Source organism: Synchiropus splendidus, chromosome 17 (genome assembly GCF_027744825.2).
Source record: "Synchiropus splendidus isolate RoL2022-P1 chromosome 17, RoL_Sspl_1.0, whole genome shotgun sequence".
Lineage (NCBI taxonomy): Eukaryota > Metazoa > Chordata > Actinopteri > Syngnathiformes > Callionymidae > Synchiropus > Synchiropus splendidus.
This window is the reverse complement of record NC_071350.1, coordinates 9,427,513-9,450,854: the sequence shown is the minus strand read 5'-3', so window position 1 is coordinate 9,450,854 and position 23,342 is coordinate 9,427,513. Positions and strand designations below refer to the sequence as shown.

The following is a 23,342-nucleotide window of genomic DNA, read 5'->3' as shown; positions in this document are numbered from 1 at the left end:
CTTCTGAAGCATTTCATTCTGAACGAACATCAACTTGGAAACAAACAAAATGGCCCGGAGCAAAGGCTGCTACATTTCCTCCCGTGGGTTGTGAGTGGAAATGGGTGAAGCACAATAAACAAGGTTAGAAGGTTAGACTGGCTTGCAGCTGTGTTGGAGTTACAATTGTGACAAGTATATAGTCTTAAGTGTTTCTTGTTGAGCAGTTAATGTAAACTATTGAACAGGACTCTTGGTGGCCTTGAGTTTTTTTTTTTAATCGTCTTAAGTGTGACATTATTAGCACTGATTTACTCTATAATTTACATTTTAGAAGGCCTGTAATATTGAGTTTTAGCTCTCTAAAAGTGGCTGAACTGAGTGCCAAGCGTGGAGAACTGGCAGCACTGGTTCTATTGACGGAGCCCCACCGTGCCCTGGTGTCTGGTGGAGGAGAGGCACTGGGACTCCTTCCCTTTTGGGCACAGGCCAGGGGTTGTTCCTCGCCTCATCCAGTCTGGTACACAGGGTGTGCTCTCCCCTCCTCCCAACTCTCTCATTGCTGCTTAGTACTGTAGATCGCAGACCCAAAAATAGATCTTACCTCAGAGGGACTCTTGAAATGTTTATGGAATGTCTTTCCAAATCCCTCAGCTTCTTCCTGCTCCCTTTTCGTTCATCCTGTAAAAATGTGGGCAGTGGAAGCTTAGTCTTTTTTATTTCCAATGTCGCTCTGCTGCACTCCCTGTACTCAGTTGAATTTCTGAAATTGTACCAATGTGCTGTGCGGCATATTCACTCAGGTGCCATTTATTTCATCAGGTTTCACTATGGTTTTCATTTCTAACTATGTGACTAGTTCAAATTTGATATGTATAAACTTTTTATAATCCAAATATCCTAAACTCATGTTTAGGTTCAAACATGCTGAAATTATTTTGTTTCTATTCTCAGTAACATCCCAAGTGTGGGCAGCGCCATGGACCAGGACTACAGCCAGAGCTACACTCCTCAGACTCACACGCCCTTCATGTCGAACAGTGCTCCACCCAGCAACAGTGGCACGGGTATTCTGCCTTCTCCTGCCACCCCACGTTTCTCCGCTCCCACCCCACGAACACCACGCACCCCACGGACACCAAGGGGTCCCTCCAGTGTCCAAGGCTCTCTCAAGTACGAGAACTCCGACCTCTATTCCCCAGCATCGACCCCTTCTACATGCCGACCCATTAACTCAGTGGAGCCGGCTACTGTACCTTCCATTCCGGAGGCACACAGTCTGTATGTCACGCTCATCCTATCTGAATCGGTCATGAACCTCTTCAAGGACTGCAACTTTGACAGCTGCTGCATCTGTGTATGTAACATGAACATCAAAGGATCTGATGTGGGGGTTTACCTAAGCGACCCTGTCAGTGAAGCGCAGGAAACCTGCAGCTGTGGCTTCAGCGCTGTGGTCAACAGGCGCTATGGAAACGGTTCAGGCCTCTTCCTGGAGGATGAGCTGGATATCATCGGCCGCGGATCGGACATAAGCCGAGAGGCTGAGAAGCGCTTTGAGGAACTAAGACTCTCCTCACTGGACAGAAGTGGTGTCGGGAGGGGCATTCCTGATGAGCTCATTCTGCTCCTTCAGGATCAGTGCACCAACCCGTTCTCACCTATCTCCATTTTAGATTATGACATGGTCACAAGAAGGCCATGCGGGGCCCCTGTTACACCCTGTGTTCGGGTGGAGGAACGGGACTACTGCAGTGACTGCTACATGGCTCTGGAGCATGGCAGGCAGTTCATGGACAACATGTCGGGAGGAAAAGTGGACGAGACGCTGGTCAAGAGCACCTGCTTGCATCACTGGTCAAAACAAAACGGTAAAACCTCTGCTGAAAGATGTGCTATCATATAATCAAAATCTTATTGTCAGTGTTATAGCTTCACTTATGTTGAGAGGACATTGCCGTCCTCATGCCCATCTCTACATGCATTCAAATGACTGTATTTAGCTTCATATTTATTCTTAGTTCTTATTCCACCTCTTTTCTCCTGAAGCTTTGGACGTGAGTGCCTTGTGCTCTCAGGACGTTCTCCGGGTACTGTTGTCCCTGCAGCCGGTTCTACAAGACGCAATTCAGAAGAAGAGGACGGTGAGGTCATGGGGCGTTCAGGGTCCCCTCACCTGGCAGCAGTTCCACAAGATGGCTGGACGGGGCTCATACGGTAAAGATGATGATGCTCTTTGATGTCGTCATTATAGGTCATTGGTTTGGATGAGTAATACACTTTTAACAAAATGAAAGAAATTCTTTACGTTTCCAAAACATTGCAGTCACAGTCTGCTCTTGCTGATTGAAATGAAATCACTAGCTTAAGATATAATTAGCCTTTTCTATTCCATAAGTTGATATCTGATGAAAAGGGGAAGCATCTGTGTCGCAGGTTACGACGACTTACTCTATTTGTGACATTTGGTAAATGCCAGACTGTAGCAGCTGTAGGTGAGCGATCAATAAGCCAGGTGGCGTCTCTGTTGTCGTCCAGATGTCAGCCGTCAGATGAGCCGTCAGATTGTTGGTGACCTAACAGTCTGATCCTGACTCTCTACCTGTTAACGAAACATGCTTTCCTCACGTCTCGCTCTGTGCTTCTTCACTCCCACAGGCACAGATGAGTCCCCGGAGCCTCTGCCCATTCCCACCTTCTTAGTGGGTTATGAGTATGACTTTATGGTGCTCTCACCATTCAGTCTACCTTACTGGGAGAAGCTGTTGCTGGATCCCTTCGGCTCCCAGAGGGACATCGGGTATTTGGTGGTCTGTCCTGACAATGAGGCTCTGCTCAGTGGTGCCAAGAACCTCTTCCGTGACCTCACAGCTGTGTATGAGGTAGATACATTGGAGCCCGTTTAGGTTGCTGCAGTAATGCAATACTATAATCTCTAATCCTGGTTTCCACTTATGTTTCTCTACAGTCTTGTCGTCTCGGTCAGCATCGGCCCATTTCCAAAGGCTACCCTGATGGCATCGTACTTGTGGGTGGCAGTGGTGCAAAGAGCCTTGCAGATCAGCCCGTCAGCGACTGGTTCCTTAAGGCTGCCAGCAGTAACAGCGATGCCTTCTCTAAACTTAAACTCTATGCACAAGTGTGTCGCCACAACCTTGGTAAGCTCCAGAACATGCAGGCTGATGTCTGTTGTCACTGTTTTTTTGTTTTGTTTTACTATGAATTATGTAGTCCCTAAGAAGAGTCATTAGTTTGTATGGGGGGAATTGTTTACATAATCAGATATACACACGTTAAGTATTCATTTATAAATAAAACTTTCTTGAAAAAAAAAAAATGGTAACTTGACTGTCAACAGAATTCAACTAGAAGCTGCGGTAGTAATATCTTATTCCTGTAATCCTTGACCCCCCAAAAATATATTTAAAAGGATAATACTGTACATTTTTAATTTCATTAGAAAATTATTATAGTTATTTATATATTATATAAGTGACATGTTAATGTCATTTAATTGAGTTCTATAGTAGTTTCTTGACAGCTGAGTTATTAAATAAGGCTCAAACAATACAATAGTGTGTTTACATTCTGTATTCTTTCTATGAAGTCATTTTTCAGTGATCCTTCTGCTTCTTTTTCAGCACCATATCTCGCGTCCCAGTCACTGGACAGTTCTCTCCTCACTCAGCACCCCCCTCCTCCTTCTTCCAACCAATCATCATCTGCACAACTGTCGACTTCTGCATCAAACTCAGTTGGCCAGCAGAGCTTTGTGAACACTGGCTCGTCCTCAACTTCAAACAGCAACAACAACAACAGTGCATCTGGAAACAGTGCTGTGTCGTCGAACATAACCTCGTCGGGGCAACCGGTCAGCGGGGTACCTTCTTCCAAGCCTAGTTCTTTTCCACCCTTTGGTAGCATGGGCAGCCAGGCCCCAGGAGGTGGCCCCCAAAGTGGACAGCTAGGACAGCAGGCTGGTCCGCAGAGCTCTGGCAGCTTTGGGGACAATTCTAGCAACCAGACAACCTCTGAACCTCCTGAAAGGTAAAGCCAAGACTCTCACCTCCATGTTTAGAACTGTATTACAACCGATCATGTCCTTCTCCAGCACTTTGGAACGGGACAAGGTTGGGGTGCCCACGGATGGGGACTCTCATGCCATAACATATCCACCAGCCATTGTTGTTTACATTGTGGACCCCTTTAGTTACGATGAGTCTGATGGTGGCCATGGCCCACCGTCAGCCCCCTCCAGTGTGTGGACACTGGGTTTGTTACGCTGCTACCTGGAAATGCTCCAGTTCCTGCCGGCCCACATCCGCAATTGTATTTCTGTACAGGTAATATTTTCCTCCTTCCTTGTTCCGTGCCTTGAGCGTAATAGAATGTCTGAGTATAAGGTACAATTTTAGCAACAGTTAATTTTTGTTTATTAATACACATACATATTTTAGTATTTGCTGACAGAAAAACTAAAGCTTTAACTTTACGCTTTGCCTTCCAGATCGTTCCCTGCCAGTATTTGCTCCAACCGGTCCGAGGCGAGGACCGTCATATCTATGCCCAGCACCTCAAGTCCTTAGCCTTCTCAGTCTTTGCTCAGTGCAGACGACCACTGCCGAACTCAACAAATGTCAAGTCGCTGACAGGCTTTGGCCCCGGTCTTGCCATGGACACGGCACTTAGGAGCCCGGAGGTAATTGCAACACATAGCAGTCCTCTAATTTGCTTGGCTGGAATCCAGAGATAGTTCTGTCAGCTTGTGTCGGGAGTCCAACTCCGGTGTTGTCATTATGGTTTAGCCTTTGTGTTGATGTGCCCTTCCTTGATTGATCACAAGCTAAACAGAGGCTGGCACTGTTGCCCTGGCAATAGCATTTCACTTCACTTTTTTGTTGTCTAGCCCGACCTTGCACAACGCTGTTTTGTCAGTCTGTCTGCTGCGATGGAGTCTATCGTCTTGACCTTCATTGTATTTTTTTTTTTTTTTTTTTTTTTTGGAACGGGACCAGAAGCACTTGTTTCTCTGACCCACTGCTGAGTTTTCGTTCCACTTTCTGCCCGATTAGCTCCATGCAACATCCCTAATGAGCTGTCGGCACTTGGTTTAAACAAAGGTGGAGACTTCATTTAATCCACAAGCTGATCTTGGCCTGCCAATAGATGTCGGATGTGAATGCTGGTCAAAGATGTCAAAATGGTTTTGAAAAAGTGTACTGCCTCTAACAACTCCCTCTCTTCATTGATAGAGGCTGGATTGTCTGCGCCTGTACACGCCTCCTTTCATCCTTGCGCCAGTAAAGGACAAGCAGACTGAGCTCGGAGAGACATTCGGCGAAGCATCGCAGAAATATAACATCCTTTTTGTGGGGTACTGTCTGTCTCACGACCAGAGGTGGCTCCTTGCTACGTGCACTGACCTCTATGGGGAGCTTCTGGAAACCTGCATCATCAACATCGACATTCCCAACAGGTACCACCATTTTGACATTATGTGCAGTCAGCAAAAAATACCTGGCGACAACCCAGGTGTTACTGCAATATAAATTTCACCGACGACACTGGAGCTATTCATAAAACATTTTCTGAATGAGTCCTTGTAATATTTCATAGGGCACGCAGGAAAAAAGGCTCTGTCAGGCGACTCGGCTTGCAGAAGCTCTGGGATTGGTGCCTAGGTCTGGTCCAGATGACGTCAGTACCGTGGAGAGTTGTGATTGGACGCCTGGGCAGGATAGGCCATGGAGAGTTGAAAGGTGAGAGGACCATACAGTTGTGTTTGTACTCAACAGCTTCACTCTTACTTAACACCCACTACTACCTTTCCAGACTGGAGTATTCTGCTGAGTCGGCGAAATTTGCAGTCAGTGAGTCGTCGTCTAAAAGAGATGTGTCGCATGTGCGGCATCTCGGCCTCGGACACTCCCAGCATCCTGAGTGTTTGCTTGGTCGCCATGGAACCCCAGGGATCATTCATCATCATGCCAGGTACAGACCGCACTCTGCTCGCTTCTTGATGCTTTGAAATGGTGTGTTTGATATTTGAAATATCTGTATTCATGTGGAGAATTAGTCCATAACTGAGAAGTAGTTAAACAGTAGCTGTTTAGAGTACCATCTGGAGTCATCAAATAATGCAACTAAGCAACTGCAATTGATCTGTAGTTGTTGCTGTTAGATAGGAAGCTAATCCATCTTGTACACTGAGTCAATACCATTTGGCTTTAGTTCGTGGAGAGGTCCTGGTAAATCATTACACATATTCAGCTAAGCTGTTTTTTTGTTTACTGATATACTAAACTGCTCCTTTAAAGGGTCTGACTTTCACCTGGCTTCCTTAAACCAGCTGATCCCCAAAGGCCCACAGTTTGTCTTCATGTGTGACTAATAGCCACGTCCAATGACAAACCAACTCTTGGTCCTTGGCTGATAAATATCTGGAAAGATCATGTAGTGTTTCATCCATAAGTCTGTGTCTGTCAGATTTCCATTGATCCCTGTTCGCTGTATTGAAGAGGCTGATCGATGGACTTATTTTAGTACATAAGTGGGAAGTCGCCAATGCATCATTCCGGAGATTAGTGTGTCATACAGCAGTGACACCCACATGGAAATACCCCTCCAGCAGACAAGTGCAATAAAGCTTGTGTGACAAATATGCAGATCCACGTCTGAGGGTGGATTATGCCGTCGTGTCAGATGCCTTCTCAGTAAACTGATGCTGAGATTGTGTTGTTGGTATTTAATATTTCAGATGACAACATCTTTGTGTTGACTCGCATCACTGTATTAAAGCCTCTGAGACATATTTCCACCAGGTTGCTCTAGATTGAACGTGTGAACCCTAGCTGACCATGTTGTGTCAGGACCTCTTGGGGCTGTGGGGAGTGAATGTTTCAGGACTTGGGGTTTGACACACCCAGTACACCACTGCCATTTGATTTTCAGATGTTTCATTAGTTTTGGTTGCATGGGCTCTTTTCCCTCAATCTGAATGAAAGTACACTAATAGATAGTGATAGGTTGATGCGGCATCATGAAACAGTGTCCTAATTTCAGAGTCCTCTTGAAATCAAGACACTGTTTCATGAAACCTCATCGATCCATTGCTGCTAAACAGAGGTTGAATCTTCTTAAACCTTCAGAAGAGACTCTTCTGCTGCACTACTTTCTTTATCCATTTGAAAACAAACCGCCAGCAACATTTCCCAGCACAGAATATTATGTGATTCCAGTTATTCATAAGTATAAATTGTTCAATGCATTTGTGTGACATTATTTGGAAATTTGGATTGTTCGCCTGCTTCAGTTTCCACTGTCACTGTGTGCAGCTGTTGCCTGTTGCTTCAGTTGCAGTCAGCCTAAACCACCCCTCTTAGACCTGTTTGAAATTTAATTCCGAACAAATGATCAGATCAAGGGTTGATTCCATTGTCTGGGTCCATGTCTACACAGTGAAACGTCAGTGTCGTCACCCTCTGAATTTACCTTCCACAGACTCGGTGTCGACGGGCTCAGTGTTCGGCCGCAGCACCACCCTCAACATGCAGACTTCCCAGCTCAGCACTCCTCAGGATACTTCCTGCACCCACATCCTCGTCTTCCCCACGTCCGCCTTCGTGGCCATCTCCAACTACACCAACATTGACCCCAACATAGACATTCTTAATCCCACCCCAGGTTTGTTCTGGTTTATTTGAATCGACAGGGAAAGAAGTGAGCGCTGGCATCTTTATGAGTTTGGTGTGCTCTTGTACAGATGGGTCTGATGCAATGGGGATCTTTGATCTCCTGGATCAAGAAAACGAATTGGACCCAGACATTATTATCTCACCCACCACCTCACCAGTCCACTCCCCCGGCTCTCACTACCACCACGGAGGAGATGGCAGTAAGGTCAGTCATCACAGACGGGTGTCATTCTCGGCGATGCCGCCCGACTAAACAATGACTGCTTGACTTTTGCAGGGTCAGAGCACAGATCGCATGGAATCACACGAAGAGGTTCCTAATCTCCTTCAACAGCCCCTCGCCCTTGGCTACTTTGTGTCTACAGCCAAAGCTGGCCCGCTTCCTGACTGGTTCTGGTCGGCCTGTCCGCAGGCTCAGAACCAGTGCCCGCTGTTCCTTAAGGTACCATGACATAACTGGTTATTTTACCATCACCAGTTTTGTCAGATGATAACATCTTGCTAACTTTCCATAGTATGTTTCACCAGTCTCAATCCAATCTGGGTCTTTTCTTCACTATTTTAAAACGTCCTGTTTGGATTGCCTTAGGATCAGTGGGTGATGTTACTATGAAAGCTCAGACTGTGTGCCCTCTCTCTCAGGCCTCTTTGCACCTCCACGTGTCTTCAGTGCAGTCAGATGAACTACTGCACAGCAAACACTCCCACCCCCTTGACTCCAGTCAGACCTCAGATGTACTCAGGTAAGCAGCAACATGAGCTTTCATGATATGTTTTGTTTCCAACTGTGATCGGGTGTGTTGAAATTCAATCACCATGTTCTTACAGATTTGTTCTGGAGCAGTACAACGCCCTCTCCTGGCTGACTTGTGACCCAGCTACACAGGACCGGCGATCGTGTCTACCAATTCACTTTGTGGTGCTCAACCAGATGTACAACTTCATCATGAACATGTTGTAATCCAGACAAGAGAGAAGCGCTTGCTCGAATCCAACTGAATCCACGTCAGGAGCCAGTTTGGTGCCGGGTCCCGCTCCCAAGCGGCCGTCGGTGTTTGAGATAGCCATATCCCTGTGATTTGAAGACATGGGGACATAGGGAATCCAAATATGGGGAGCAAAGTTATGTCACGTTAGTAATCGTGAGAGAAGAATAAGATTGGTTTCCATGAAGTAAGAGGCCAGTCTGTTTTTGGATCTATCCTGAAGTGATAAGGGACATTTTTGATTAAGATGAAACACTTAAAAATGGATCTTATTTTTCAAGATCTTTTATTCATTTTTTTTTCCTTTGGATAAAATGGAATTCAAATGAAATGCCTGCATCTCTTATTTATTGTAAGTTTTTAAATGTACAATTTGTCTTACTCCTTATCTTCTTGAGATATATATATATCTATATATATATATATATAAATGGTGAGGGTTCATATCACCGTGTGCTTTAAAGCAAATGGACTTAGATATATGTATTCATCTTGCTCAAACACAACCATGAAATGAAATAAAAGTCCTAGTAGGTCGCTTTTAGAGTATTATTTTTTGTATTGAAGAGAGAATATTTGTATTGTCACAATGTACAGAAGAATTTGAGTGGAGAATTGTTTTATGCCTTTGAGCATGAATGACTTACAGCAAAGCTGTAGCTTCAGAGGACTTGTACAGCAATGAACTTCACTGTGTTTAAATAAAGAGGTACATTGTTGTATATATTATTTTATACCACACATTTAGACTCGAAACCAAACGGCAATATACGTATAAATAATTATATATGAAAACCACACCAGCTGTTGATGGTGTGGCTTCTGTTTTAGGAATAAAGTGCATCAACTTATTGCTATGTGTTTGTCTTCATTCCTTTGAGGTGTGGCTGGTGATGATAAGTGAAACGTTTTTTTTTTTTTTTTTTATTAACAAATATACTATCTTAACTTTTATAATGGAGGTGCACTGTTTTTACATTTCAAAAGTAAATTATTCCGTTTATTTTTAACATACAACTCATGGCTGATGAAACGACTTCGATCTCGGATATTTATGATCAGGTTATTGTTAAAAGATGATTAAAATCAAATGTATTTGCTTGACATCAACTGGAGCCTTCGTTGATGCATCCACGTCACAGCTCGCCTCCTAGTTGTGGAGTCCGCTACTGCTCGGCGCTGTCAAGCCGCCGGTCAGCGATTCCATGAGACGGCGTTCTCCTGCCGCGCTTACGATAAAAGCGGTTCAACTGTCACACAGACCCACAAACAGCGTTGATATTGTTTGCATTAGATCGTTCTGAGCTCGACTGGTGTGGCACTACAGAGCCATCATGAACTAGCGTCGGCAGCTAAGCCATCCTAGCATTTCCCCATACAGCCTGGCGAGGCACTCGCATGTGAGCCGAAACCCGGTGAAACGAACGCTCAAATAACAAAGGTAAGAATGTTGTAGACAACCTGCCTCGTCCTGTTTAGTTTACGTTTGTAAATGTCCCTCATTGTCAGTTAGCTTAGCATTTAGCGCCCTCGGTGGCTTGTAGCAATGCTAATGCTAACTCATGTTAGGGAAACAATAACAACTCCTTAAGTTGTGCAGGTTTTAGTTATTTTGAAGTGAAAACATCACACAACTATCACGTTGCTTAAATGCTGAGATGTATTTCATTGCTTTATGCGATGAAACTGCGTATCATTGAATAGTTTTCTGTGTTAATAGTTCAAACCACATTGTTAACAACAGGATTTAACATGCATTTTTCAGGCTAGTTTGCAAGCCGTTTCTGTGTATAAAAAGTCCAATAAGTTTTAACCAGCGTGCAAGGAACGTAAGTTAAACGACTGCACTCTGATAAAGAACACGTTTGCAGCATAAAAGGTGGCATTCAGTGAACATAGAACCTGCTGTGATATCAGTGAAGATCAGCAAACTACATGGCTTTTTGTAAAGGGTGAAATGAATTTTTGACAAAAAAGATCAAACCTCGAGGTCTGGTTATTAATATTGCTATTATTGAACTTATTAAAAGTTCTGCAGCTTTCGAACATATTACTATTTCGTTATTGTTTTAGAGTTCTCGTCTTCTACATAGACACTCCGACATAATCCTGTCAGACAGATAGTCAGGAAACTGTGTCAACTTTATCTGGCTTGTGCTGAGTCAAAGTTGCTTCCTTTGCATCATTTCATGAGACAGTCTTTCGCTTCTGGTGCAGTGGGTCAGGCAAGAGAGGCTCCATCATTCTGCCAAGGATGTGAGTGGTCATGTTACAGGTGCATCAGGTTTAAAAACAACTCCATGTTGCGTTTTGGCCAGCTTGTTGTTAACCTGACAAATGTGCATTGTGTTGCGGTGGTGCATCAGCATAGATCCATGGTGTGTAGAATGTGACAGATGATCCAAATGCTTGTGCTGATCACTGCATTCTAATCGTTCATGATCTAATATTGTCACACTGCAGTGCCTACTTTCACCATACTTCACTTTGCTTCTCTCTCATGGTTCATTTTCAGAGAAATGGCAGACAGTGCAGGTCTCCAGTTTGTCAGCTCCTATGCTTTCGAAGCCATGCAGAAGGTGGATGTCCGAAGGCTGGCAGCCCTGGGTGATCCAGAACTGAGGCTCCTGCTCCCCTGTCTTGTGAGGATGGCTCTGTGTGCCCCTGCTGATCAAAGTCATTCATGGGCTGAGGACAAGAAGCTCATCCTACGTTTGCTGTCTGGAGTGGAGGCTGTCAACTCCATTGTAGCACTTTTGTCTGTCGACTTTCATGCATTGGAGCAGGATGCGCGGAAGGAGCAGCAACTCAGGTATGGAAGAATAGTTCTTTATTGAGGGACAAATAAATTGGATTCCCATTTGGAATTCGTTTGGAGCTACAAAAGCATCCAGAGAGCGCAAATCCCCACCAAGCAGCTTCAGTCCACCCCCAGAACAATCTCCCAATGTTAAAGAAAATCCTGCATCCAGACGGTGATGGAGATCACTGAATCATTTATTCCTCATCCCATTTCAGTTGATGCCACCCAAACGATTCGCCATCATAACACACATAACCTCCTTGGTGGAGATATTAATAGTTTGAATGCATGATTGCCTTGTCTTTCATTCATACAATTGTTTCATTCAACTCCTCTCCCCTGCAAGGTACAAGGCCGGTGGGTCGAATGGAGAGAGTGTTTTGGTGTCACAGCTTCAACATGGCTTGACCTTAGAGTTCGAACACAGTGATCCTCTGAGACGCCTCAGGCTGACCCTCAGTGAACTCCTGGCTATCATGAATAAGGTACAATTCGTGCACTGACACTCGAGATTAACTGTGATATGAGAAGCACATTTAGCACTGCTTTGATGTTTCAGATGGACCTTTCATCCATCTAACTGTGATGTACATTCGGCCTAAATATGACCGCTCATGAAGTGGATAATTAGCGAAATATATTCGAGTCACTGGATTTATTTTTGTAGTTATTTATTTTCTTTGAAAATCATTGCTTTTCAAATTTTTGCATCAGTGCTTCTCATAACTTTCCTTGGCAGTGTTGCTGACTAATCAGTATTTTTCACTTCCACCAACGTGTTCGGTCTCTTCCTCCTTTCTAAGGTGACTGACTCAAACGGGGAGTTCTTCCTGAAGTCTTCGGAACTCTTTGAGAGCCCTGTGTACTTGGAGGAGGTTGCTGATGTCCTTTGCATTCTGCAAGCTGGTCAGTGAACTTTTCCATCTTTCAAATTTAACAAGGATAATGCTCTGATGTTGAATGAGATTGATACGAATGACGTGTTCGGATGGTTATTGTAATAAAGTGATGGCATATTCAATCATCACAAGCACAGTGACACACAGATAAAATTCAGATTTTTATTTTAACCTCGTTCGACAAATGGATTTGTTTGTTATGGATAGATCAGAAGGCTGATCAAAGGAAAACTGGATTAAAGTATTGATGAATCTAGTTAAGACTGACAATTTTTTTACCCTGGATTTCCCAAATACACTAATTTCTTGTTTATTTATAGCCGATACTTTGTAATTATGGTGTTTAGAGAGAAATTTCAGTGACTATTGCAGGGTGAAATACAGTCAGTCTTAACTAGACACTAACTGAATACTTTATAATGATTAATTACTAGCGAATATGCTGCAATTGTAGGTGTAAGTACTTTATTTAGGGTAATAAGTGCTCGCTAACCTAAAGTATTAGCCACCAAATTATTCCCGACTATAGAGCGCGGCGGAAAATTAGCCCCACCCATGGATTTAAGAAAGGAAACAGGTCCTTTTCATGCGTACGGGTTCAGCGGTGCACCGGTTTACAACTGTGTAAACCCCTTTTCAAACGAGTGGAGTCCGTCATCAAGAGTTAGGAAATAATGGAGACAAGCTGCATAATACAGAGCTCATTGATTTATCCATGCTGCTCTCACAGCAAGTTGAACACAGTGAGAGATTGCTGATAATCGAGAAGATTTTTATCAGTGAAGTACTGATCCAGACGTCAAAAATGATCAATGAATAGGCTGGTGATCTTCCATTCCCAGAACGCTGCGCTCCCATTCCCCAGCACCAGTGTCCTGCAGCTCCCTCAGTGCTCAGGGAGTTTACACGGTCCGCCCAGACAGCGATCAGACCCTTTACTCCTCGGCATTTATCATACGAGTGTGGAGTCACGCTGTACATGTCTTTTGTGGCATCAAGTGCCTAGTCACCTGAGGCAAGAAGCTCTGGAGAGTTTTTCGAGACAAGTTGCAGCTCTCCAGTCGGGATCACATCCGTGGCCGAAGCCCAACTCGCCTGTGTTCACGTCGGACTTTTGAGCCAAACGCACTTTGTCTCGAGACAGCTTCTCACATCTTTTATTCACATGAAACCCCTCAAAATGCGCTGTTTTCACCTGCATGCCCAAAGTTCTGACACCACAGTCGGTCTCAGCAGCTGCTTCTCGATCCCAGACCTCCAGGAGATCCACTGTGCTGTTGGAGCAGCAGACACGTGGGTGAAAACAATGCATTTTGAGTGCTTTAAGGGTAAATAAATATAATAATAAAAAGCCTTTGATTTCATCGCCTCTGATTCAATCTGATTTCAGCCTCTAAAAATCCATATATTAGCCGCGCTGTTGTACAAGCCGCAGGCCTCAGACCACGAGAAAAAAGTAGCGACTAATAGTCCGTAAATTAAAATTACATTTCATTTTGGTGGGTTTTTAATAAGATTTTATTATTGTATTCATTAAACCGGAATTGCTTGGCAAATGCAGTTTTAAAGCCTTAAAGTTTTTGACAAGGTCAGTGACCAAAGAAGAATGATTCATCATTGTCATAAAAAAGTCACAAGGATAGCAGAGAACCTTGATGGTTGTTTGTGTAGGGAATTGTATTATTCTAGGATGAGTCCTAGTTTTTGTCTGGTGGAAGAATTCTCGTGTAGTCAATGCCAATGGAGGAGTGCCAGCCGCTGTGAATAATTGTCCAAAGAATGCCAGCCGCCTAATTTAATACGACTTTCCCCCAAAGAAAATGACAGTATTACAATGGCTCATCCTAATTGAATATGTGTTTGTTTTGTCTCCACAGAGCTGCCGTCCCTCCTGCCAATACTGGATGTAGCAGAGGCTTTGCTGCATGTCCGCAACGGAGACTGGTTCTTGTGTCTGCTGGTTGCCAATGTTCCCGACAGCTTCAATGAAGGTAAATTATCCTCCCCCTCAACACTATACATGTCGCCAACTGATAATTTGAGATAGAGTGGCTGATGCTTTGCCAACACGACATTCACTTAGTTGACGAGTGCCACCTACCTGCTGTGACTGAAATGTGGTTTTGCGTCAAGTTTGAAATCTGATATCCTTTTTTGGACCCAGTCTGAAGCTTTTAACACTTGTGTACTGAGAGCCAGCCAGATTGTTAATGACAGGCATGTTAAAGGAATCTAAATGTTGAGCAGAGATGTGTCACTAAGATCTGCCTTTTTATGTCTTGCAGCTACTTGTTAAGATGCTTATCGTTGTTTTTAAACTATGTAGACTATCAAATGAGATCGCATGGTCCTAAAATGGTCATATCCTACATGAATCCCCATTTAATAACCGCTGAAGTTCTGATACAAAAGCTCTGTTACTGTGCTTTACCTGTGCACCTCTGCACTTGCTGTTAATTCTGATGTGGACAACTGAATGTGTTGATGTACTTCAAAGTAACACTCTCAAATGTGTTTGTTTTTCCAGTGTGCAGAGGTTTGATCAAGAATGGAGAGCGTCAAGATGAGGAAAGTGTTGGTGGTCGCCGAAGAACTGAAGCGCTCCGTCGACTCTGCCAGATGAACCCGTCCCAGGCTCTCAACATCAGAGCCATGGTGGTCAGTGACTTTTGCTGGAGATGTCTACATTCATTTCTTGACTTATTGACATGCTTTTCATGATAGTCATAAAATTTATTTTTTACATCTGTCTTTCCCTTGCTTTAGGTTGAGGAATGCCATCTTCCTGGGCTTGGGGTGGCTCTGACTCTGGACTACAAACCTGACACACCAGATGAGGCTGTCAGCCCCCTTGTGTCTTTTGTCAGTGGCTTGCTGCTGGGTACCAATAGCAAAGTTCGAACTTGGTTCAGTATGTTCATTCGCAATGGGCAGCAGGTAAGGGACAATTGTCTATCAGTACGTTGATGCAAACCTGTTTGTTTATGCAGCATAAACGTCACTCTCTTAACGTGTGCTGATTTCACATGCTTTGAGAAAGTGGATTAAGGAAATTTAAGCATGAAATGTGATCTTGTATCATGGTCACTCTCTCCAGAGAAAAAGGGAAAGCAGCTCAGTGTTGTGGCAGATGCGCAGGCAGCTACTGCTGGAGCTGGTCGCCATCCTGCCACGTTCACGCAGCACTAATGTTCCCATCGACGGTGACATTGGCGGCTCAAGCGGCTCAGGATATTCTGGCCTCAGAGAGGAGCATGTGGTGAAGGCTAGTGCTCTTCTGCGACTCTACTGTGCTCTCATGGGCATCGCAGGTCTCAGGTAAGTGGCCAGTTTTGTTGTACGGCTTTATTTTTATATATTTACATTTTACAAAAACTAATAGTTTTCTTGATGATGCAACAGACCTACTGGTGAAGAGGCAGAGCAGCTGCTGCAGCTGATGACCAGCCGACCCCCTGCCACTCCTGCTGGCGTTCGCTTTGTCTCACTGTCCTTTTGCAAGTTGCTAGCTTTTCCAACTCTGGTCAGGTATGCATTGTTTTAGCGTCATCCCTGTTATTAAATGAATGGACCTCAATTCAACTCTACTTTATTGTTGGTGACAATGGTTTTGTCTCCCAGCACCCCAGAACAAGAGCAGTTGATGGTCATCTGGCTGAGCTGGATGATCAAAGAAGAAGAGTACTTTGAAAGGTATGATTGAACATATACTTTTCATTAGTCTAGAATTAAATGCTGTATGGATTAAAAGTAAAATTGTAAATGCTGAGATTTTAGAAAAAACACTCTGACACAAGGTCAATTTCAGGACCTGTGCAGTGTACTGTATATAAAGAGTGGAATTTTACTGGTCCCATGAACAATAGATTTCAGTGAACTGTGATCACTTTACAAGTGGAGTCTATAGTCATTTGAAATGTAGCCAAATGCATTTATTTTGTCACTGAGGGCTGCTTCCAAACTCCTCGCACTGAGCTGATCCTTTCTGCTGAGGCATAGCCAATGTTGAGACCTCACTTCTGGAGTGACGAATCAGATGAGCAAACCATGGAAATGGCCACAGTACTGTTGTGTAGCACACAAGCACTGCAGACGCATCCGGTGGAAATTTAGGGTTAGGATTGATGTCGTCTCTTCTCAACGCCATCATTCTGCTGCATTAAATACTTGTGAATACATGTCTGTGTGTGCTGCTATTAGAACTATGTCATTTGTGTATTGCCCGTTATGTTGAAGAGTTAACTGCAACTTGTGTATCCTGGAATCACCTGACATGCTAATGTGTGTCCTCGCCTTTACAGTGCTGCTGGAGTGTCTGCTTCCTTTGGAGAGATGCTGTTACTAGTTGCCATGTATTTCCATAGCAACCAGCTGAGCTCCATTATAGAGCTGGTGTGTTCTACTTTGGGCATGAAGGTAAGTTCATGCTGTCTGTTTGCGAAATCCCCTTCTCCGTTTTCCACTAAGATGTGAAAACTAACTGGAGTTAGACCCAGTTTGTTTCCACCCCAGGGGCAGTCGCATCAATTCAGCGTTGTGCCTGTCATGTAGAATTTCTTTGATGAAAAATGAAAGGGTGGAATTACAAAATAGCAACATTGTTGCCTGCGGGTTGTTGCGACTCCTGTTGAGCCGAACATTGTAGGTTTTCTGTGACTTGACAAGGTTGTATTTTGCAGATTGCCATCAAACCAAGCTCTTTAAGCAAAATGAAGACCATCTTCACGCAGGAGATTTTCACAGAACAGGTGAATGCAAGATTGTCGTCATGTGTATTGACATCCTCTAAATTTGGTTTGTGTCGGATGAGGATCTGTGCAAACTGTAAGTCTTGTCTCATCTTGCGTTTCCAGGTTGTAACAGCCCATGCAGTGAGAGTTGCAGTAACCAACAACTTGAGCGCCAACATCACTGGATTCCTCCCTATTCACTGTATTTATCAGCTGCTTCGGAGCCGAGCCTTCACCAAGCATAAAGTCTCAATCAAGGTTATTGTTGTTAGAACGTATGTCCATATTTACAAACCCGATTTACGAAACTTTCCACTTCTCATGTTTTAGGACTGGATCTACCGCCAGCTCTGCGAGACGACCACTCCTATCCACACTCAGCTCATTCCCTTAATTGACGCCTATGTGAATTCCATCCTCACGCCTGCTTCAAAGGCAAACCCAGAAGCCACCAACCAGCCAATCACAGAACAGGAAATCCTCAACGTCTTTGAAGCATCTGGCGGAGTAAGATCCACTTTCAAGTTGGAAAGAAGCGTGAAATCCTACTTGTGATAAACAGAAGTTTGATAATTGACATTTCTAATGTTTGGTAATTGACATGGCTTAATGTTATGAGACAAAATAAAAACGTAAATTGTTTTAGATTTGCTGTTATTTCACACAACACTGATGATAGTAAATGTTTAGGATCCTGTACAATGTAAAGGACTCACCTTTACATTCTTAAAAGTAATTGTAGCAATTGTACCATTACAACTCCATTGTAATGGAGTGATGTTTTTCCCCAGCAGTGTGACAGTATTCTGGGAGGACGGCAACGCTACTCCATCACCACTCAGCTTCTCATCCTCTACTACATCTTGTCTTATGAGGAGAACCTGTTAGCAAGTACCAAACAACTCGGTAAGAACATTAATCATCAATGTGTGTCTCAGTTTTTACTTCTATTGTTGAGATATTTTGACTTTATTACACCTTATTTGTTGGATGTCTTGGGCAACATGCTCCTGTGTGTCCATTAGAAAACAAGTATGTCCTGGTTTGGACTGACTTGTTGTCGAGCGCTGTGGCGACAGGCGTTTAGTTACAGCTATCTTGGAAATCTATAGGTGAGATTCAGCATTAGCGTTTGGCCTGGTCAGTGTTTGTTCTCTTGTGCAACAAGCCCTCCTCTTGCCCTTCATTAGGCCAGATTTATGTGCGAGTTTATGCCCATCTCTTTAATTGTGGTGTTTACCCAAGAGCTCCTGCAGCCTTCAAGGCAGGAGTAATGATGCCCATCAACAGCGGTAATGAACTTGCGTCAATGAAAGATCACCTCCACACTTCTAATGCATCACCTCAGCAACTCTAGTGTTTCTTAAACAGACAAATATTACACTAATGTACCAATTCTGCCTTCAGGTTTGAGCATTGTGTTTGCAGTTTTTTACACCTTGTTTTCTACTAGCTATGATGCAGAGGAAGCCAAAGTCTTACTCACCAGCCCTGATGGACCAGATCCCTATCAAGTACCTGGTTACGCAGGCGCAGGGCTTACAGCAGGAACTTGGAGGTGAGACGCTCTTAGTTTTCCTGTAAAGACTTTTATTTCCAAATGATGGTTCTTTATCATCTTTGTTTAGCCTTCACTTGTGTTTATTCATTATCTTTTATGGTTGTTTTATGTATTGTAACATGTAGCAAACATATGATCCTAATATCTCAATATTATTCGATGTAATGTGCTTGTTTTCTTTGTCTTTAGTGAACACTTGAGCAAAACCCCTGTTTTACATTGTTCGCTTATCATTCAGCTGTAAGAAGTGAACTTTTGAGGTAAACCTCGGCCCCTATCGGTGTGAGGTTTCACGTCACCCTTTGTAATCTCCATGGGTTTCCTCCAGGCACTCTGCTTTCCTCCCTCAGTCCAAAAACATGCAGATTTATGTCTTAAATTCACAGTTCATTTTGCTCTCTTGTTCGTCTGTATGTATATGCCGTGGAGCGCCCCACCCTGTTTTAACCCTGTTTAAGACCCAAATAACCAGACAAACTTTGCAATTTGTACAAAATATGTACTTGACAAGCTTTGTTGACTAAGTGCTGGTGCATGGAAGTTTAACTCACTCTTTACCTGTGTTCTAAGGTCTACACTCTGCGCTGCTGAGGCTGTTGGCCACCAACTACCCTCATCTGTGTCTGGTTGAGGACTGGGTTTGCGAGGAGGAGGTGACTGGCACTCTGCCCCTGCTGAGAAAGATGATGCTCTCGAGCAAAACCTGCCGATACAGTCAGAGCCAAGTCCATCAGGGTGAGAGAAGTGGGGTAATATAGAGTGAACTAATTCAGACGGTCCGGTTGGCTTTACATTCAAAAGCGTTTTTTTTTTTTTTTTTTTGGACATGAAAAGCTCAAGCACAGTTTTTCCTTTTTTCAAGTGTTCAGACAACAGAGCACACTCCGTTGATGGATTCCATTAACATAACACCCCTCTTTCTCTGACCACATCATTTCCCCGCCAGCTTTCGAGAAATTGCCGTCCAGCAGTCCCAGGCTGATGAGAATCCTGGAGCACTTGACGCTGCTATCTCCCGGGGACCTAATCCCATATGCAGAGGCCCTCACCTCCAGCATGGCTTTGCTGCTGGAACCTGCGGTGCCACGTCGGATACTGCAGACTCTCAACAGACTGTGGATGGGCCTGAACACTGTGATGCCCCGCAGGTGGGAGCTCAGCTCTGATGTATGTGTGGGATTAAATACCGTAATTTCCAGACTATAAGCCACTACTATTTTCTCACGGTCTGCTCCCTGTGTCTTATGCAGCGATGTGGCTAATATATGGATTTTTACCGGCTAAAGAGCGTCATCACACCAAACAGATGAACTCACAGGTGTTTTCTTTACCTTAAAGCGCACAAAATGTGCTGTTTTCACCCGCGTGTCCCCAGCTCCGCCAACAGAGCCGATCTCCCGGAGGACCGGAGACGAGAAGCAGCAGCTGGGACCGGCTGTGGTGTCAGACACTTCAGACACGTGGGGGAAAATAGCGCATTTTGAGCACTTCAATGTAAATAAAAGATGTGAGGAGTTTATGATTCAACTTCAGAACATTGCTGAGTCATGCCTTTTTAAGCACCACTGACCTTTCTACGCAGCAGACAGCACCACTGCACCCGCGGCTTATAGACCAGTGAGGCTTTTGTGTATTATCCTTCTTAAATTTAGTGGGTGCAGCTAATATTCTGGTGCACTGTACAGTCCGGAAACTACAATAGTTCTATAATTTAAGGTGATGGATCTTCGATTCAAAAGCAGTTTTCATGACCTTTTTTCCAAGTGAAAGCCTGTAAACTAGTCAGACAATAAGCAGTAGCTGCCCTGAACTTTATGTTCTCTCAATTATTGGCTAAAGTGAGTAAATGGTATTTAGTCCCCCTGTGGGGCAGAGGAGTGAAGCTGACTGCATCACAAGGCTACAAGAGCACAGTTAGCTGAGACCTTGGCAGATTCCCTATTGATCCAAGGCTGAAGAGATTGGCACTGCTCTTGTTCATCCTGCAAAGAGAGATGCCTGACCAAAGGGTCGGCAGTGTAGATTTGGACATGGCTGCAGACACTTCACAGCAGTTGTAGCGTAAATGTCACCAGCTGCTTGAAAATGACTCGGATAAAATAAGGCGCTGTTCATAAATGGCAGATGCATCCTATTAGGAGAACTGTGTGTTTGTGTTGCAGATTGTGGGTCATGACGGTGAACGCCCTCCAGCCCTCAGCGAAGCTGCTGCGACAGCAGAAATACACTCAGAACGACCTGATGGTGGATCCACTCATTGTGCTTCGGTGTGATCAGAAGGTCTACAGGTGAGTGTGTGGCCGTGGTTCATCCACGAAAACACCTTGTTGGTGACACTTTCTCCTTGTGTTTTCAGGTGTCCACCTTTAATGGACATTGTCCTACACATGTTGAATGGCTACCTGCTGGCCTCAAAAGCATACCTTCACTGCCACTTGAAGGAAACGGCGGACTTTGATAGGCAGAGCCAGACAGTTTCAAACCTGGGGGTTCCTGGGCAGCCAGACACCCCTGAGGTCACCAGGGAGGAGCTGAAGAATGCCCTACTAGCAGCTCAGGTTTTTATCAACTTATGTAGCGCTTTTCATGCCTGTGTTTTGCTTGAAATACTTCAGATTAAAGAAAGGAAATGAACTTTCAGAAAACATTTTTCTCTTCCTTCATACCAGGACAGTGCCGCGGTGCAGATTCTGCTGGAGGTGTGCATGCCAACCTCGGAAGAACAGCTAATGGGGACCGACACTCAGAGTCTGCTCGGGAGCATTAGAAGGGCAGGAGCAGGAAAATCCAAAGCAGGAAGTCCAGGAGCCATGAAAGGCATTGAATCTGAGGACGGCTTGTTGAGTGACCTGAGGGAGGTGCAGTGTCTGATCTGCTGCCTGCTGCATCAGATGTTCATCGCAGACCCCAATATAGCAAAGCTGGTTCACTTCCAGGTAAATCAATACGTGTGTGGGCTTCACTGTCCATTAGGTGCTGTGCTCTTTACAGGTTGCCGGTACCATTCCCAAGCATTTCACTTTGTTATTGAACAGCACTAGACAGAAATAAATGGCATACTTGCAGCCCTTTTAGTATCTCCTCTAGAATGAAGCCTTACACTTTGGAAAACATTGAATTGTTGTGTACATGTATTCACTCACTTTTGGATTTTTTAGTCAAGCATATTTACAGTGTAAATGTGACTTCTCTTCACTTGTCTATCAGGGATATCCTCAGGCCCTGCTGCCCCTGACGGTGGCTGGAATCCCCTCAATCCATATCTGTCTGGACTTCATCCCAGAGCTCCTGGCCCAGCCACAGCTGGAGAAGCAGGTGGGAACTCCTGGCTGTCATTTGTGGATCCATGTCTCCGCGTGTTGTGATGGTTGTTCAGTTGTTTTCATGTTTTCCTCGCAGATCTTTGCAATCCAATTACTGTCGTACCTGTGCACCCAGTATGCTCTCCCCAAGTCTCTCAGCGTTGCACGGCTGGCCATCAGTGTCATGGGCACGCTTCTCACAGGTTGGTGCTTCTTTGCCTGTGGAGTCGACTGCTCTACTGTGATGTTCAGCAGAGGTTTTTTCTTTGCTTTTGACTGCCATCATCTGGCCTCTAAGTGCAATAGCACCCATGCCCTTTATTAAGAAACAATCTTTTCCCTCCTCTCAGTGCTGACTCGCACCAAGCGCTACTCCTTCTTCATGCCGACGCTGCCTTGCTTGGTGGCCTTCTGTCAGGCCTTCCCACCCCTCTATGAAGAGGTTGCTGCTCTGCTTATCCAAGTTGGACAAGTGTGCGCCTCAGATGTGGCCACAAAAACCAGAGACATTGATCCACTCATCACACGTGAGTAGTCTGAAGTCCCCCAGTCAATACAGCTCTCCAAGTCTATTCTGCCGCGTCACACACTGCTCCTCCCGGTACTAGATTTCACTTGAACTAAATATTGGCTTCATTTGACCACATGGCATGGATGGATCTAATGATCTAATGTGTGTTAAGGGACGACATTGTGAACGAAGCATCACGAAAGAATGTTATATTTCTACCACTAAGTAATGAGTGTGTTATTTGGCGTCTTCATCAGGTTTGCAGTATTTGAAGCAGAAGCCACTGGAGACTCGAGGAGACTTGCCTGCCAAACCCGCTTTACCTCGAACCCTGGCAGAAGAGCTGGGCGGTGCCGACCCAGATGTGCAGCTCTGCTACTGTGTGGAGACCACTTTCATGGACATCATCAGCTCCACGCTGCACGGCCTCTAGATGCTCCTCACAGTCACGGAGAGCAGATCTGAATCTTCACCTGTCAACGCAAAGCAAATCACCGTCTGTCGCTCATGGCCTTAAGACACTGCAAGGCTTTGAATGATGTTTGTGTTGTTGACTTGCTGGACCAGGACCAGGAGGTCTGTCGCCTTAAGATGAGACTGGCATCTTTTCCTTCAACATGGAACTTTTGTGCATCATTGAATACCATGAAATCGATTGCATTTTGCAGACATGTCTTTCCTATCTGTCAGCTGAATCTTTTCTACTGTGTTTTGTTTGTAATAAAACAAATAATGGCCACAAAAGTGCATTGTATAACAACACACTTTGACTTTGATCGCCATGGTTGCTCTGCCTCTTATATCTCATATTTCAATATATTATGTTGGTATCAAGTGTATTTTTAAAATATCTTAATAAATTCCACAAGTTTCTCAT

At 44.4% G+C, this 23,342-nt stretch overlaps 2 protein-coding genes across 4 annotated transcripts in view; both read left to right on the top strand.

The window, feature by feature from the left end:
• med13a (mediator complex subunit 13a) overlaps positions 1 to 9,511 on the top strand; it is a 51,865-nt gene extending 42,354 nt beyond the window's left edge. For both annotated transcript variants that reach the window (XM_053846818.1, XM_053846816.1), the window contains exons 16-30: positions 934 to 1,850; positions 2,029 to 2,196; positions 2,638 to 2,861; positions 2,948 to 3,137; positions 3,621 to 4,026; positions 4,091 to 4,322; positions 4,487 to 4,678; positions 5,232 to 5,455; positions 5,596 to 5,738; positions 5,812 to 5,970; positions 7,480 to 7,662; positions 7,742 to 7,878; positions 7,951 to 8,115; positions 8,316 to 8,416; positions 8,502 to 9,511. In XM_053846818.1, coding sequence (XP_053702793.1) covers positions 934 to 1,850; positions 2,029 to 2,196; positions 2,638 to 2,861; positions 2,948 to 3,137; positions 3,621 to 4,026; positions 4,091 to 4,322; positions 4,487 to 4,678; positions 5,232 to 5,455; positions 5,596 to 5,738; positions 5,812 to 5,970; positions 7,480 to 7,662; positions 7,742 to 7,878; positions 7,951 to 8,115; positions 8,316 to 8,416; positions 8,502 to 8,634 — 3,574 coding nt within the window. In that variant the 3' untranslated portion in view covers positions 8,635 to 9,511. The remainder of the gene's footprint in view (positions 1 to 933; positions 1,851 to 2,028; positions 2,197 to 2,637; positions 2,862 to 2,947; positions 3,138 to 3,620; positions 4,027 to 4,090; positions 4,323 to 4,486; positions 4,679 to 5,231; positions 5,456 to 5,595; positions 5,739 to 5,811; positions 5,971 to 7,479; positions 7,663 to 7,741; positions 7,879 to 7,950; positions 8,116 to 8,315; positions 8,417 to 8,501) is intronic.
• A 275-nt stretch (positions 9,512 to 9,786) lies between these two features.
• On the top strand, positions 9,787 to 23,342 carry ints2 (integrator complex subunit 2). Of its 2 annotated transcripts, none has more exons than XM_053847100.1 (25): positions 9,787 to 10,100; positions 11,175 to 11,471; positions 11,809 to 11,947; positions 12,266 to 12,368; positions 14,239 to 14,352; positions 14,889 to 15,019; positions 15,128 to 15,298; positions 15,459 to 15,679; positions 15,764 to 15,889; positions 15,983 to 16,054; positions 16,663 to 16,777; positions 17,041 to 17,109; positions 17,215 to 17,349; positions 17,422 to 17,598; positions 17,886 to 17,997; positions 18,545 to 18,649; positions 19,223 to 19,387; positions 19,599 to 19,800; positions 20,815 to 20,940; positions 21,009 to 21,210; positions 21,322 to 21,588; positions 21,860 to 21,967; positions 22,052 to 22,157; positions 22,305 to 22,481; positions 22,723 to 23,342. In XM_053847100.1, exons 2-25 carry the CDS (start codon positions 11,179 to 11,181, stop codon positions 22,896 to 22,898), a joined length of 3,612 nt encoding a protein of 1,203 aa, XP_053703075.1. In that variant the 5' UTR covers positions 9,787 to 10,100; positions 11,175 to 11,178; the 3' UTR covers positions 22,899 to 23,342. The 2 variants fall into 2 exon arrangements, with proteins under 2 accessions (XP_053703075.1, XP_053703074.1); XM_053847099.1 differs by having other exon boundaries at positions 17,883 to 17,997.